At 65.7% G+C, this 13,173-nt stretch overlaps 1 protein-coding gene across 1 annotated transcript in view; it reads left to right on the top strand.

Moving 5' to 3' along the window:
- Nucleotides 1-11,415, top strand: part of CLCN7 (chloride channel, voltage-sensitive 7) — a 25,863-nt gene extending 14,448 nt beyond the window's left edge. Inside the window, exons 7-25 of the mRNA XM_012647736.1 lie at nucleotides 502-582; nucleotides 1,731-1,793; nucleotides 1,905-1,988; nucleotides 2,709-2,802; nucleotides 3,146-3,210; nucleotides 3,557-3,673; nucleotides 4,296-4,350; nucleotides 4,712-4,772; nucleotides 4,923-5,061; nucleotides 6,002-6,095; nucleotides 7,566-7,735; nucleotides 8,503-8,554; nucleotides 8,799-8,926; nucleotides 9,083-9,168; nucleotides 9,440-9,569; nucleotides 10,137-10,196; nucleotides 10,285-10,461; nucleotides 10,910-10,990; nucleotides 11,228-11,415. Coding sequence (XP_012503190.1) covers nucleotides 502-582; nucleotides 1,731-1,793; nucleotides 1,905-1,988; nucleotides 2,709-2,802; nucleotides 3,146-3,210; nucleotides 3,557-3,673; nucleotides 4,296-4,350; nucleotides 4,712-4,772; nucleotides 4,923-5,061; nucleotides 6,002-6,095; nucleotides 7,566-7,735; nucleotides 8,503-8,554; nucleotides 8,799-8,926; nucleotides 9,083-9,168; nucleotides 9,440-9,569; nucleotides 10,137-10,196; nucleotides 10,285-10,461; nucleotides 10,910-10,990; nucleotides 11,228-11,314 — 1,824 coding nt within the window. The 3' untranslated portion in view covers nucleotides 11,315-11,415. The remainder of the gene's footprint in view (nucleotides 1-501; nucleotides 583-1,730; nucleotides 1,794-1,904; nucleotides 1,989-2,708; nucleotides 2,803-3,145; nucleotides 3,211-3,556; nucleotides 3,674-4,295; nucleotides 4,351-4,711; nucleotides 4,773-4,922; nucleotides 5,062-6,001; nucleotides 6,096-7,565; nucleotides 7,736-8,502; nucleotides 8,555-8,798; nucleotides 8,927-9,082; nucleotides 9,169-9,439; nucleotides 9,570-10,136; nucleotides 10,197-10,284; nucleotides 10,462-10,909; nucleotides 10,991-11,227) is intronic.
- Nucleotides 11,416-13,173: the final 1,758 nt, after the last annotated feature.

Here is a 13,173-nt window from a genome sequence, read left to right as displayed (position 1 = left end):
CAGCTGGGCGCTAGGCTGCTCCAGGGTGTGCAGTCTCGGGAGTGGGGATGACCCAGCCCCCAGCGGGAACCCTCTCCCAAGGGGCTCAGACCCTCCTGGGGTGCTCCTCCATCCCGGGGCTTCTCCCAGAAGTCTCCCCTTGGCCTCCCCTCCTTGTCATGGTGGAAGAAGGAGCAGCATCCAGAACCTTCTTTCTGGGGTGCAGAGCAGTGGCCCCCAAATGCAGGAAGCCCTGGTCCTTCTTGCTTGGTGTGTGATAGGTGCCTGCCCACCCTGGAGTGTCCCGACCCTACCCTACCCTTGAACCCTTGGGGATACGTGGGCCTTCTGTCTCTACCCCGGCCCCCCACGACCCTGGCTCCCCGACATCCCTCAGGGTTTACTCTCTCAGGGGCGCTCCGTGTCTGGATTGGACGAGTGAGATTGTCCCCAGACCTGGGCCCCTCCCGTCAGCCGAGCTCCTGTGGCCTGGCCCGCTCAGTGGCGCCTTCCCCCTTTTAGCCGGTCGCGGCTGGCAGTGGGATCCCGCAGATCAAGTGCTTCCTCAACGGGGTGAAGGTCCCCCACGTGGTGCGACTCAAGGTGAGGTGCAAGGGTGCCCCCCGGCCAGGCGCGAGGCGGGTATCTGCTGGCTCCGAGCAGCTGTTTCACCCCTCGCCCCCACCAAGCACCCCAGGCTGCCTAGTGGGTGGTGACAGGGAGTGGATGGGCGGACGGCTTGTGTGAAGGGTGACCTTTTCTCGGAAATGGTAAAACTTCTTCTTGTACATATTGAATGGTGCAGAAACACTGAGGTGGTGCATAGGTTACGATCACAGCCATGCAAAATTGCAACGAAGGACTATGTGGTCATTAACATTTCAAAACAGAAGTAATTGCGTTAGGGTGGTAGGCTTGTGATTTTTCTCCTGTTTTCAAAACATTCCCTAACACTCGTTCTGCGTAACGTCATCAGTGACATCCCAATGCTGTAGGGGCTGCGTCTGTCGGTCCTGTCAGTGTCCCCCACCCTGAGCCTGGCCGGGGCTCTGTCCCTGTCTGCGGAGGGGCCGGCGTGGTCGCGCTGTGGGCGTGGGGAGCTCTGGCCTTGCAGCAGCAGAGCTAGTTCACCCAGAGCCCCTGGGAACGGTGCTGACGCGGTGCCTGCCGCAGGCTGCTGAAGTGTCTCCGTGCATGCCCTTCATGAGCCGGCCGACGGTCGGGAGCTCTCCTCCCCAGGGTCGCCCCAGTGGGGGAAGCATCTATAAACCTTGAGGGCTCCCGACGAAGCCAGCCTCCGCTTACCCTCGAGTGCCGTGAGCACCCACAGGCGGCTTCTGGTCTCCAGGAATGTGTGGCGAGAACAACGGGGCGGACAGGGAGCGCCCCCGAGGCGGGTCCCGAAGCCCTCTAAGTGACAGTGTTTCCTGGGCTGGTGGGAGCACCTCCATGTCCCCAGGGTGCTGGGGCCGAGGGGCGGGATGCCATCTCCAGGATGGTCCGCAGCTCAGCGTTGCTTCAGAAAGAGGGAAATGCCCACCCTGCCCTGCTGAGCGTCCCCTGGATTGTGTGTGGAAGAGGGAGCTGGGCTGGTTCGGTGTCGTGTGGCCGTGGGGAGGGTCAGCCCTGTGGGGTGCCTGCCCCTCCCCCGGAGACGCCCGGGGTGCTCTGTGTCATCCGTCACCATGCCTGCGGTTTTGTTGTTGGGGGTCCCTTTAATCAGAGACTCGATGCGTTTCCCTGTGTTTCAGACGTTGGTGATCAAAGTGTCTGGCGTGATTCTGTCCGTGGTAGGAGGACTGGCCGTGGGAAAGGTAACAGTGCCTGTGACGCTGTCCCGGCCCACGTCTGAGTCCCCGACCCTGTGAGGGACACCGGGGCCCGTGTGTCATCTCTGAGCGTCGGCTGTGTTCTGTGTCTCCAAGGAAGGGCCGATGATCCACTCTGGGTCCGTGATCGCCGCCGGGATTTCCCAGGGGCGGTCGACGTCGCTGAAGCGAGATTTCAAGGTGAGCCCTCTCCTCCCTCCCGCGCACGTGTCCCTGTCCCCGTCCCCTCCGAGAGACAGCCTGGCCTGTTCCTGGACAGGGTGGGCAAGGTCCCTTTGCCTCTACCCCACACGGCCCCTCCGCGGCCAGCCCCCACGGAGTCCCCCACGGCGGGTGGGTGTGCGTTCGCTATGGAGGGGCCTCTGGTGCTGAGCGACTTCTCAGAGGAATATACGACCCGAAGGCAGGTCAGAGGCAGCATATTTCACGTTGGAGATGTGTATTTTTTAAGATGTGTTTTGGAACAATTTTGTGTTTTCCAAAAAAGCCACCATCATTTTGGTAAGGATTATACTGAATCGACATGCATTTAGACAGTTAACACTTTTACAGTACAGACTCTTTAAAATCGCGAACAAGTTTAGGTTTTTCATTCATTGTTTTCTTTAGGTCTCAGTGGAGTTTGGAGGTTTTCAGTGTATGTCTTAGGTGTGTTGTAAACCAGAATTCCTGTTGGGGCCTTTCTGTTATTTTCCCCCAGCTGTTGGCAGCAGGGCAGCCACGTCAGCCTGTGTTCTGTCGCTGTCTCCAGCACTGCGCTCCGTGCAGCCCACAGCCCAGGATGTAATCGCTGGGGAAGCCCCGCCCTCCCCAGCCCTGCCCAGGCGCCCATGGCTGATCTCCTTTCTGAGGCGAGCCGGCACTTTGGAGAACCTACCCACAGCTCTGTTCCTGTTTCAGATCTTTGAGTACTTCCGCAGAGACACAGAGAAGAGGGACTTCGTCTCCGCAGGTGCTGCGGCCGGGGTGTCGGCTGCGTTTGGAGCCCCAGTGGGTGAGGAGGGACCAGCCCCACCTGGTCTGTGGCTTCTCCCGCTGGGTTGGGAATCCACGCTCTTCCTGCGAGTTGGGAGGAATCGCCTTGCTGTTTCCAGACTGAGTGCCCAGGGAGGGTGGGCAGGGGCCTGGAGTCCCTGGCCAGGGCATTTGGAAGGGGTGTCGGTCAGTGTGCGTGGGCCTGGCCCTTGGACCTCCCAGGAGGCCCCCCTTCCCGCGCCACTCCTCTTCCCACCCCTGAGATGCCTCCTGACGTGGCCTTAGTTCCTTGGGGACGGGAGTGGGTGCGTGCTGGTGCCCTGTATCTGCTGGCACTTGAGGTGCCGCCACCTGCCTTTCAGGTGGGGTTCTATTCAGTCTGGAGGAAGGCGCCTCCTTTTGGAACCAGTTCCTGACGTGGAGGATCGTAAGTGCCTTGCTGGGGCGTCCTTACCAAGGGCCTGTGGGCGTGTCAGGCCGCGTCCCTGCCCGAGGCGGTGATGAGCTTGCTGCCCAGCCCCCCTCAGTCCTGGGCATCTTTGCCACCCTGATGGGTCCAGGCTGTGGGGCGGGGCGGCCAAGACCCCAGACCCTGCCCACTGCCCTCCTGTCTTCCACCGGCTCATCTACCCGGGCTGTGGTCCTGGCCCTGCCTGGTACACGGTGGCCCAGCCCCTTCCCTTCTGCCTCGGGCGGGGTCCGCAGACTCCCGGCACCCAGCTCCAGCGTGGGCTCGGAGCGCAGCTCTGACGGTGCCGGCGTCTTCCCGGCAGTTCTTCGCTTCCATGATCTCCACCTTCACCCTGAACTTCGTGCTGAGCATTTACCACGGGAACATGTGGGACCTGTCCAGCCCCGGCCTCATCAACTTCGGAAGGTTCGACTCGGAGGTAACGCACCACGTCTCCCGCCCGCTCCTCTGCTGCTGGGACCCTGCTTCCTTGAGGCCCAGATCTGAGAGTTTGCTCTTCGGGAAACCGCTGGCTCAGCTGTGGAACTATAAGCTCCACGCGCCTGAGGTGCTCTGGGAAAATGCGTGTTGAGTCAGGACGTCCTGTGAGGCTGCAGGGCCGGGGCCGTCACACGGGCTGTGGCACGAGGGTGTCCTGGTGCATGTGCAGCAGCTCGTGGCGGTGGGTGGGCCCGGGCCGTCCTTTCTGCGGAGTCCCGGGACGGAGCTCTGCAGGGCGGTCCTGCTGCACGTGGAAACCTGGGAGTGGAGAGGTGTGTTCCTCGTGCTCGGGACCGCCCCCCGGTGCCTGGCGCCTGGGCTGGAGGCACTGATGCCTCGCGCAGCCTCAGAGAGCCTCCCGACCGCCGGACGGAGCGGGGCTGGGTCCGCTCACGGTGCCCGGAGTCCCTCCCTCCCACGGGACCTCTGCGGCCCCGAGTGGAACTGCCGGGAGGTTCCGTGCGTGTGGACAGATGTCGTGATGTCCAGCCCTTGGGTTTGCGTGGGGAGAGGTGTGGTCACTTCCACAGCAGCCTCGGCTTCCTCCTCTTTCTGCACAGAAAATGGCGTACACGATCCACGAGATCCCCGTCTTCATCGCCATGGGCGTGGTGGGTAAGGGCGCTCGGCCTCGGGATGGCGGAGACGCAGCTCGCACGGGACTGCTCCTTCTGGGTTCTTCCATGGGCAGCACGCTCACCGGGGAGGGAACCACGGCGGGGGCAGGGAAGGGACTTTTTCCCCTCTGAGAGGTAGAACAGGCCCCAGCGGCAGTTCTACTCGCAAAAAAACCTCGTTCCCTGGGAGGGGGGCAAAGCCTTCCAGTGATAAGCCCGCCCTCCCTGCAGGATGTGGCGCGGCAGAGGGAGCGTTGTGATAGGACTCCTCGCGCCTCTCTGCCTCCCGGGGGGCCGCACGGCGGAGGCCCCACCTGCCCTGCCCATGCGACTGACCCGAGTCTTTCTCCTGGGCGTAGGTGGTGTTCTCGGGGCTGTGTTCAACGCCTTGAATTACTGGCTGACGATGTTTCGAATCAGGTGAGATGGAAACCTCGGCTTTGTGTGCTGCGCTGACGGGTGTGGCCACGCGGGGCCTCTGCAAACGGACGTGGTGTTGTGGGTTTGCCACCCGTGGCCGGTGCTGCCCGGCCATCCCCACACACGGTCCCTCCTGACTCTTGGCCCCAGGTACATCCACCGGCCCTGCCTCCAGGTCATTGAGGCCATGCTGGTGGCCGCCGTTACGGCCACCGTCGCCTTCGTGCTGATTTACTCCTCCCGCGACTGCCAGCCCCTGCAGGGGAACTCCATGTCCTACCCCCTCCAGGTAGGAGGCCCGGGGACCCAGGCGGGTGGGTCCAGCAGGCAGTGCAGCTGTGCAGGGCCAGCCCCCCCGCAGTCCTCACCCCGGTCCTGCTCGCAGCAGTGGCATGGTGATGCAGCCAAGTTCTGGAAGCCAACGGGCTGGCGGGCCGTAGGGCTAGTTAGCACTGTCCCCACCCAGGTCCCAGAGCTGTCTGCCGGGGGATGGGGCGGTAGCGTCAGGGCTACAGTCTCACCCCAGTCCTCTTCCCAGAACGGTGACCTGACTAGAGCTTCAGAACTGGGGCTGTAGGTGCACACGCGGGAGAAACGCTAGCCTGCGTGTGGCAGTTCACGGCAGCGCAGTCGATAGCCGCCCAGAGCAGACGCTGTGCGTGGCGAACGTTCTGCCGTGTGCGGGAAGGGAGCCCAGATACATGGCGCAGCACCGACGGGCCTCGCGCGCACACGGTGCTCGGCGAGAGAAGCCCAGCACGCAAGGCCACACTGTGCGATGCCCTTGACACGAGACGCCAGAGCAGGGACAGGCACGGTGGTCGCCGGGGCTGGGGGGCAGGGCGAGTGCTGACGGACAGGTGTGGACAAAGCATCTGGTGCAGGGCTGGGCTCGGCCCGCCGTGGGAGCCCCTGCTTTGCTCTGATCCCGCCCTCTGTGGGGACCTCGGCCCCGGCCCCACCAGGGCTCCCCAGAGACATCCTTGCGGTGTGCTCCCGGCCCTGTGTCCCCAGAGACGGGCTGGACACCCCAACAGGCCTGCAGCTCTTGCCGTGCCTGGGTCTGCGTCCTCCCCTCCGTGGCAGGCCCCGACCTGATCCCGTTGTGGGGGCTGGAGCTAGATGCTGGCTGGGCGCGGAGCACGCTGTTGCTGACGACGACGCCGGGTCTGTGTCTGCAGCCTGCCGCCCACCCCCTTCCCGACCCGTTCTCTCTTCTGGCCTTGCAGCTCTTCTGTGCGGACGGCGAGTACAACTCCATGGCCGCCGCCTTCTTCAACACCCCGGAGAAGAGCGTGGTTAGCCTTTTTCATGACCCGCCAGGTGCGCGCTGGTCAGTGGTGTTGGCCCGGGGTGTGGGTGACACTTCTGGCTGTCGGCAGAGGCTGCTGCCCTGGGCAGGGGCCATCCCCAGTGTGCGGTGGGTGGGGTGCTGGAGTGCAGGGCTGGCCCGTGGGTTCCTGATGCGTCTCGGGCAGGGCCTGGCCGGGTTCCAGCGGAGCGGTCGCCTGGCCTGGCTCCACCTCCCTGCCCAGGGTGAGTTTTCCCTGTGGGTGCTGCGCGCAGGTCACTCTAAGGCGAGAACCCGGCCACACGTTCCCAGTGGAAGCGTAGAGCCTGCCTGCAGCAGGTGCTGTCGCCTGCCATCCTGTCCCCAGCGCCCAGAGTGGTGCCCGCCCATGGTGCTCCAGGCCCACGGTGGAGCTAGCACAAACCTTGGGCCCTTGTCCCACACACCTCCTGTTGCGCGTAATATGATCGTTAGATTTTCTGACTGTCTGGGGACTCGTAGGCTTGTTTCTAGTTGTTTCCTGTCACAAAGCCTCTGGGAACTCCCAGTTCTCTGGTCTGTGCGTGTTTGAGCGGCTGGTTCATGAGGTTGAACAGAAACCCTTTTAAATCTGGGTGAGGCCAGGCCCCCAGGCCCCCTGCACGAGGACCCTGGCGTGGGGCTCGTGATTCCAGCATCTGGTCGACATGTCCCCCGAGTTGGGCGGTTGCCTGGTGTGGGGTGGCGGCCGACGGCCTTCCACGCACAGCCCCTCCCCTTGGCCTTGCGGGCACCGTCCTGCTGGCTGCACTGGGCGGCCTGGGCTCCCCTGTGCCCCGCCCCAACCAGCCAGAGGACGCAGCCTCCACACTCCGGCCGCTGCGGACCTCGGAGCCTTGCCCAGGAAGAGCCTCCCTGGGACTGGGGTCGGATGAGCTGGAGCTGCGGCAGCTGGAGTGGCGGCTCCCTGCCAGCCCCTCCTCCCTTCCCGGAGGTGGCGCCTCCTGCGCCCGGCAGGACGCCTCTCAGCCGTCCACCTGCCCGCCCACCCCCGGGAGGGCATTTTCCCGGGACCACTGACCGGGTTGGGCTGTGCGGACTGACCTGTGCTCAGGTGCAGAGGAAAGTTCTGTCTTTTTTGTCGTTTTTGGCTGGTTGAGGTACAGTTGGGCCAGGGGAGCAGAGCTGGAGCCAGGTTGCTGCCTGCAGGGTGGGCGCTACCCCTGTGCCAGGAAGGGACCTCCAGGCTGGGTGTGGCACCCTCGCCCTGTGCCAAGCTGCGGGCTGCACCCCGTGGCATCTCCCCCGGGGTCTGGACGTGGTGCCGCTGTGGGGCTGGGGCCTGGGTCCTGCGGGCCGTTGCGTTGAAGCCCGCACAGCCACGGCTTCCCCGGCTGAGCCGGTGCGGCCCCTCCTTCCCCAGGGCGACGGCTCGGGGCTCCAGGCGCAGGTGTCTGGCTCCCGGGGCGTGACCACAAGGCAAGGGTCGCCTGGGAGGCCGTGTCAGCCCTCCTCTCCCCTAGGCTCCTACAATCCGCTGACGCTCGGCCTGTTCACCCTGGTCTACTTCTTCCTGGCCTGCTGGACCTACGGGCTCACCGTATCTGCCGGGGTCTTCATCCCCTCGCTGCTCATCGGGGCCGCCTGGGGCCGGCTCTTCGGCATCTCCCTGTCCTGCCTCACGGGCGCGGCGGTGAGTGCATGTGGGGGCCCCGCCTGGGGCACGGGGATGGGCGCGGGGCTCTCGTAGTCGTGGTGGCCTGTCGGTGGGGGGCAGCGAGCGCCGTTTGTAGTTTGTGTCTTCCTGTTTTCACTCCAGTCGTTCAATGAAATCAAAAAGCTGGACAGGCCACAGTGAGACATCTCTGTGCCACCTCCTGCTCCCGAGGCCCCTGCCATGCCCGTTTCCCGTCTTTACGTGGAGATAAAATTCATAGACTCTCAGATTCGCTGTGTTAAGAGGAACAGCTCAGTGGTGTTTGTCACATCTACAATCTTGTGTAACCATCACTACCTAGTTCCAGAACACTCCGTCATCCCAAAGGGAAGCCCCATGCCCATTAGCACTCACCCCCATTTTCCCCTAACTGCAGCCCCGCAGCCTCCAGCCTCTGTCCCGTGTCCGTGGTGTCGCACACGTGTGGCCTTTCGTGTGAGCTCCCCACGCCTTGTTCTAGGTTTCCCTGCGCTGTTGCGCGTTGCAGTTTCGGTCCTTCGTGTGCTGAGTGGCATTCCCAGGTGGCACAGCCGCGATTCGGGCACCGTCCTCTCCTTCGCTGCTCGCGTGCAGAGGCGTAGCTCGCTCGGCAGGCCATGCGGGGCCGCTGCATGTGCGTGTCAGCCGCAGGACTGGCCTCTGCCTGTGGGCTGCCGGCCCAGGCGCGGCCTGCTCTGCGCGTCGTGGTGGTCTGGCCTGGCGGCTGCCAGGCACTCAACACGCCCTCTGTGTCGCCCCCGCAGATCTGGGCGGACCCCGGCAAGTACGCCCTGATGGGAGCCGCCGCCCAGCTTGGTGAGTCCCACTGCCCCTGGGGCTCCTGCGCCGAGCAGAGCCGCGGCCGCTGCGCGCAGGGTCTTCCCTGCCTTCGAGCGAACAGAGCGGAAAGCGGGCCGAGGCAGGCGGGGTCGTCACCCCCACGGGGCTGAGGGGCAGCAGCCGGGGCTAGGCAGTGCCGTCCTGGCAGCGCGGGGTCCAGAGGGACAGCTGGGTGGGCGTGTAGCCCTGAGCGGGCCATGGGGCTGTGGCCACCCTGCAGGTGGGATCGTGCGAATGACCCTGAGCCTCACAGTCATCATGATGGAGGCCACCAGCAACGTGACCTACGGCTTCCCCATCATGCTGGTGCTCATGACCGCCAAGATCGTGGGCGACGTCTTCATCGAGGTATGCAGGGCCCGGCCCCTCCCCGTGGCCCCTCACTTCACGGCCCTCGAGACCTGCCCCCAGCCTCCAGCCCCTTGCGCCCCTGTCCCTTCCGCCCCCCGGCCTCCGAGCTGGACTCCTTTCGGCCGTGGAGGGACATCATGCGCTTCCACCCAGGGCCTGTACGACATGCACATCCAGCTGCAGAGCGTGCCCTTCCTGCACTGGGAGGCCCCGGTCACCTCACACTCACTCACTGCCAGGTAGGGGCCGCGCCGCCTCCCACCCACCCCCGGGCCTCGTCCCCACCAGGAGCCCCCCGCAGGTGGGGTGTGTGGCAGGTTATGCAGCGGATGCTTGGAGGGTGGTTGGGGGGCCATGCCTGGGTGGGAAATGTGGCCCCAGGGTTGAGCCCGCTATGCGCAGTTGCGGGGGGCGCCTGGCCCCACCTCCGGGTTTCCCGCCAGCACATGGCGGGCGCCCAGGGATGTGGGTGGCTGCAAGGTGGCCATCTCCCCACCGGCCGCTCCGCAGGGAGGTGATGAGCACACCAGTGACCTGCCTGAGGAGGAGGGAGAAGGTGGGCGTCATCGTGGACGTGCTCAGCGACACGACGTCCAATCACAACGGGTTCCCCGTGGTCGAGCACGCAGATGACACCCAGGTACCGGGGGCACCTGTCCGCAGCCCAGGCTCCTTGTGGTCCGTCTGGTGTCCGTCGGGTGAGGCGCTGTGTGGTTCGCAGGACGGCGGCGCCGTGCAGTTGGGTGTTGAGTGAGATCTGTCACCTGCCCAGGGCGCGGAATTCGCGCAGCCATGGTGTCCCCCAGGCTGCGTAAACGCCAACCGCCTCCGCGAGGCCGGTGCCTCGGATCAGTGCCGTGGCCTTCGCCAGGAGGCCCTGGCGGGATGTGCAGCCGTCGCCCCGGCCGGGTCCTGCAGGGCGAGCTGACGTGGGTGTGGGTGGTTTGGGGCACGCGGGGCTGTGCTGCCTCCGGGGTGAAGCCGCCGTTGCCTTGCTCGGTGTGGCTGGGCCGCGCCGCTCCGTCTCTGGTCCCTGGGGATCAAGGAGACGTCCCCAGTGAAACGCCGAGGCCGGGCTGGGGCTCACAGGTGGCTGTTACACAGCGACCCTGCCCAGGCGGCGTCTGGCCACAGCAGGTAGAGCCGCGGTCCTGGCTGCTGACGGTCCCTGCTGGCGTTGCGGCCTGAGTTCTGGCCCCCCTTGCAGCCTGCCCGGCTCCAGGGCCTGATCCTGCGCTCCCAGCTCATCGTCCTCCTGAAGCACAAGGTACGCCAGGCCCAGCGTCTCCCCCCCCAGCCTGCGTGCGGGGTCCTGTGGGGCTCCCCATGGCGTCTGACGCGGCCGCTGCCCGCAGGTGTTTGTGGAGCGCTCCAACATGGGCCTCGTGCAGCGGCGGCTGAGGCTAAAGGACTTCCGCGACGCCTACCCGCGCTTCCCCCCGATCCAGTCCATCCACGTGTCGCAGGACGAGCGCGAGTGCACCATGGACCTCTCCGAGTTCATGAACCCCTCCCCCTACACAGTGCCCCAGGTACACGCGGGGCCCAGGCGGAGGGGCGGCGGGGGCAGGAGCTCCGTGCTGAGTGGGTGACGGGGGTGGTGAGACTCCTTCTGGAGCCTCCCAGGGGCAGCCTTGGTGGCAGGGGGCGCGGGGCTGTGGCTGTCCGAGGCGAGGCCCTGTGACCAGAATGTGCACTGAGGGGCCAGGGCTTGGGCGGGAGGTGGAGCCAGGAGGAGGCTGCTGTCCCAGCAGGACTCGGGATTTGTCCCTGGGGAGGCGGGGCACCAACAGACCTTAGGCTTCAAGAGCCCTGGGCAGTGGCGACAGCATGGGCTCGGGAGCCGGGGGGCCCAGACAGGCAGGGCCAGACGCGCGTGGGGGAAGGGGCAGCCCCAGCCGCACCTTGACGTCCTGGTGGCCGTGTGGGTGTGCCTGGGGCAGGGGCCTGGGTAAGCTGAAGGCTGTGCCAACCCTGCAGGAGGCATCTCTCCCTCGGGTGTTCAAGCTGTTCCGGGCTCTGGGCCTGCGGCACCTGGTGGTGGTGGACAACCGCAATCAGGTGAGCGGCGGGTGGGTGCTGCGGCGTGGCTGGTGGTCTGCATCCTGCTCGAGGCCGCCCTGGAGCAGGGCTGCCCTTGTCCTGGGCGGGCACTTGCTCCCGGCTCCCTGTAAGGGATGCTGAGGCCCCGGACCCGCCTGGCCCCACACCCCAACCCTGTGCCAGAGCCCCTGGGGCCCCCCCACTGTGCTGCCCCACCCCGGCCCCTGGGGGCCCTGACCTGGCTTTGCTCCGCAGGTGGTTGGGCTGGTGACCAGGAAGGACCTCGCCAGGTACCGCCTGGGAAAGGGCGGCTTGGAGGAGCTCTCGCTGGCCCAGACGTGAGGCCCGGCCCCGCCCTCAGCGGGCAGCAGCACCCCTGGCCCCTTTAGCCTCCTCCCGGGGTCACTGGTCTCTGCCACAGCCTCGCTTTCCCAGCAGCGTCAGGATCGAGCGCCCCCCAGACTCGGGGCCGGGCCAGCTGGTGCACACATGGCCCTTCTTGAGGGCGGTTGGTTAGACTCTCAGTGTCTCCCTTGTACCTCGGCCCTGGACTTGGCTCTCTCCTTTGGGGTCTTCACTTCAGGGATCAAGTGTGTGCGCGATGCCCCTCCTGGCTGCTGGGAGCCAGGGAGAGAGGCTGGCGCGTGTGCCTGGTCCTGGTGCAAGGCGGGCGCCGTCTGCACGCGGGAGGCTCTGAGACCTGGGAGCTGGCCCGGCCCCCTCAGCTGCAGGTGGGGTCTAGACTCCAGCAGGAGCTGACAGCCTGCGGCCCCCGGGCTTAAGTGACAGCCACAGCTGCACTGGAAGCTCCAGAGTTTGAGGGGCGGGATGGCCCCGGAGAGCAGCCTTGGGTGCACCTGGTCTGTGCTCCAGACTCGGTGACCGCGAGTCTGGGGTCCCCAGAGCTGAGAAGAAACTCTGAGGGCCTGAGCCCCTGAATCCAGCCTTGCCTCTGTCACCCTGAGCCCTCAGCTGGAGTTCCCCACACCTGTGGCCACCGGCTGGGAAGGTGGGTCTTCCCGCTGCACAGGGCAGCCGGCGTTGGCAGCACCTTCCCCCGCTGCCTGTGCCAGCGATAGTGCAGGGACTCGGAAGGGCTGGTGAGGCTGAGCCCTGCGGGCCCCTTGGAGCCTCCTCCCAGCTGGCAGGGCTGGGCCTGGTGTCCATTGGTCCCCAGGGCTCCTCCACGGGACGCTGCGCAGAGGTGGTTTGTGTCCCTGGAGGGTGTCTGTTGGGCAGCACCGGTCCGAGGGGTCGCACCAGCCAGCGCCACTGCTTCCTTCGCACTGGCCCGGACCACGGTCCCGCAGCCCGGGATTTCGGGGGCCCTCGGGATTGGGGTGCAAGCGTGGTGCGGAGACAGGCGTCTGGGGACCAGGCCATCCTGTGAATGGCGGCGGCTTCCCTCGATGGCCGTGGCCCCAGCCCCCAGGAGCACTGCAGCCCCCAGGGCCCTGTGGGAGGGGAGGTCTGGGGCGTGGGTGGCCCTGTGGGAACAGCCCTCGCCCGGAGCACTGACCACCGTATGTCCTGTCCCGTCCTCCTCCCCCGGGGGCTGAAGAGCCTGCTTTCCACCCCCCAGCTCTCAGGCCCTTTCCCCGTCCCCACACCTGGGCGCTGGCGGGAAGGCCTCATCCCAGGGACCCCCGAGTCCGCCCCAGCAGGGTCAGGAGCATCCGCACTGGGCAGAAGTGAGACGCCCCAGCAGGCCTCCAAGACGCAGTACCAAAAACGCATGTGCAATCTCCCTTAACAACTGTTTTGTATAGATTTCATGTTGAAATAATATTTTGGATATATTAGGTTAAATAAAGTGACCTGTTAAAGTTCATCTTGCCTGTCCCTTTACTTTTTAATGCGGTTGCGGGAAAGGCTGACATCGCCGGTGGCTGCCCCCCGCCTTGGCCGCGCTGCCGTGGGCCATGGGCTCTGGGCTTGGGGCCTCTGCTCCCCGGCGTGTGCGCAGGGCTGGTCTGTCCTGGGCTCAGCCTGCTGCTCCATTCGCCGGCCACTCTGCTGGCGTCCCTCCCCTTGGGCCCAGGCCGGGGGCAGCCCCCACTCCCCCACCGCTGACACGCTCCTCTGTGCCCCCCTGGGAATGGCACCCCCTCGGATCCTTCCAGAAGCAGGCAGTTGGAGAGGCTTTGCAGGAACGGGAGGGTTGAGAGCTCAGGTTCCACTGGCAGTTGGGCCGTGAAGTC

Source organism: Propithecus coquereli, unplaced genomic scaffold, assembly GCF_000956105.1.
Source record: "Propithecus coquereli isolate 6110/MARCELLA unplaced genomic scaffold, Pcoq_1.0 Scaffold27, whole genome shotgun sequence".
Classification (NCBI taxonomy): Eukaryota; Metazoa; Chordata; class Mammalia; order Primates; family Indriidae; genus Propithecus; species Propithecus coquereli.
This window is presented reverse-complemented; position numbering and strand designations above follow the sequence as displayed.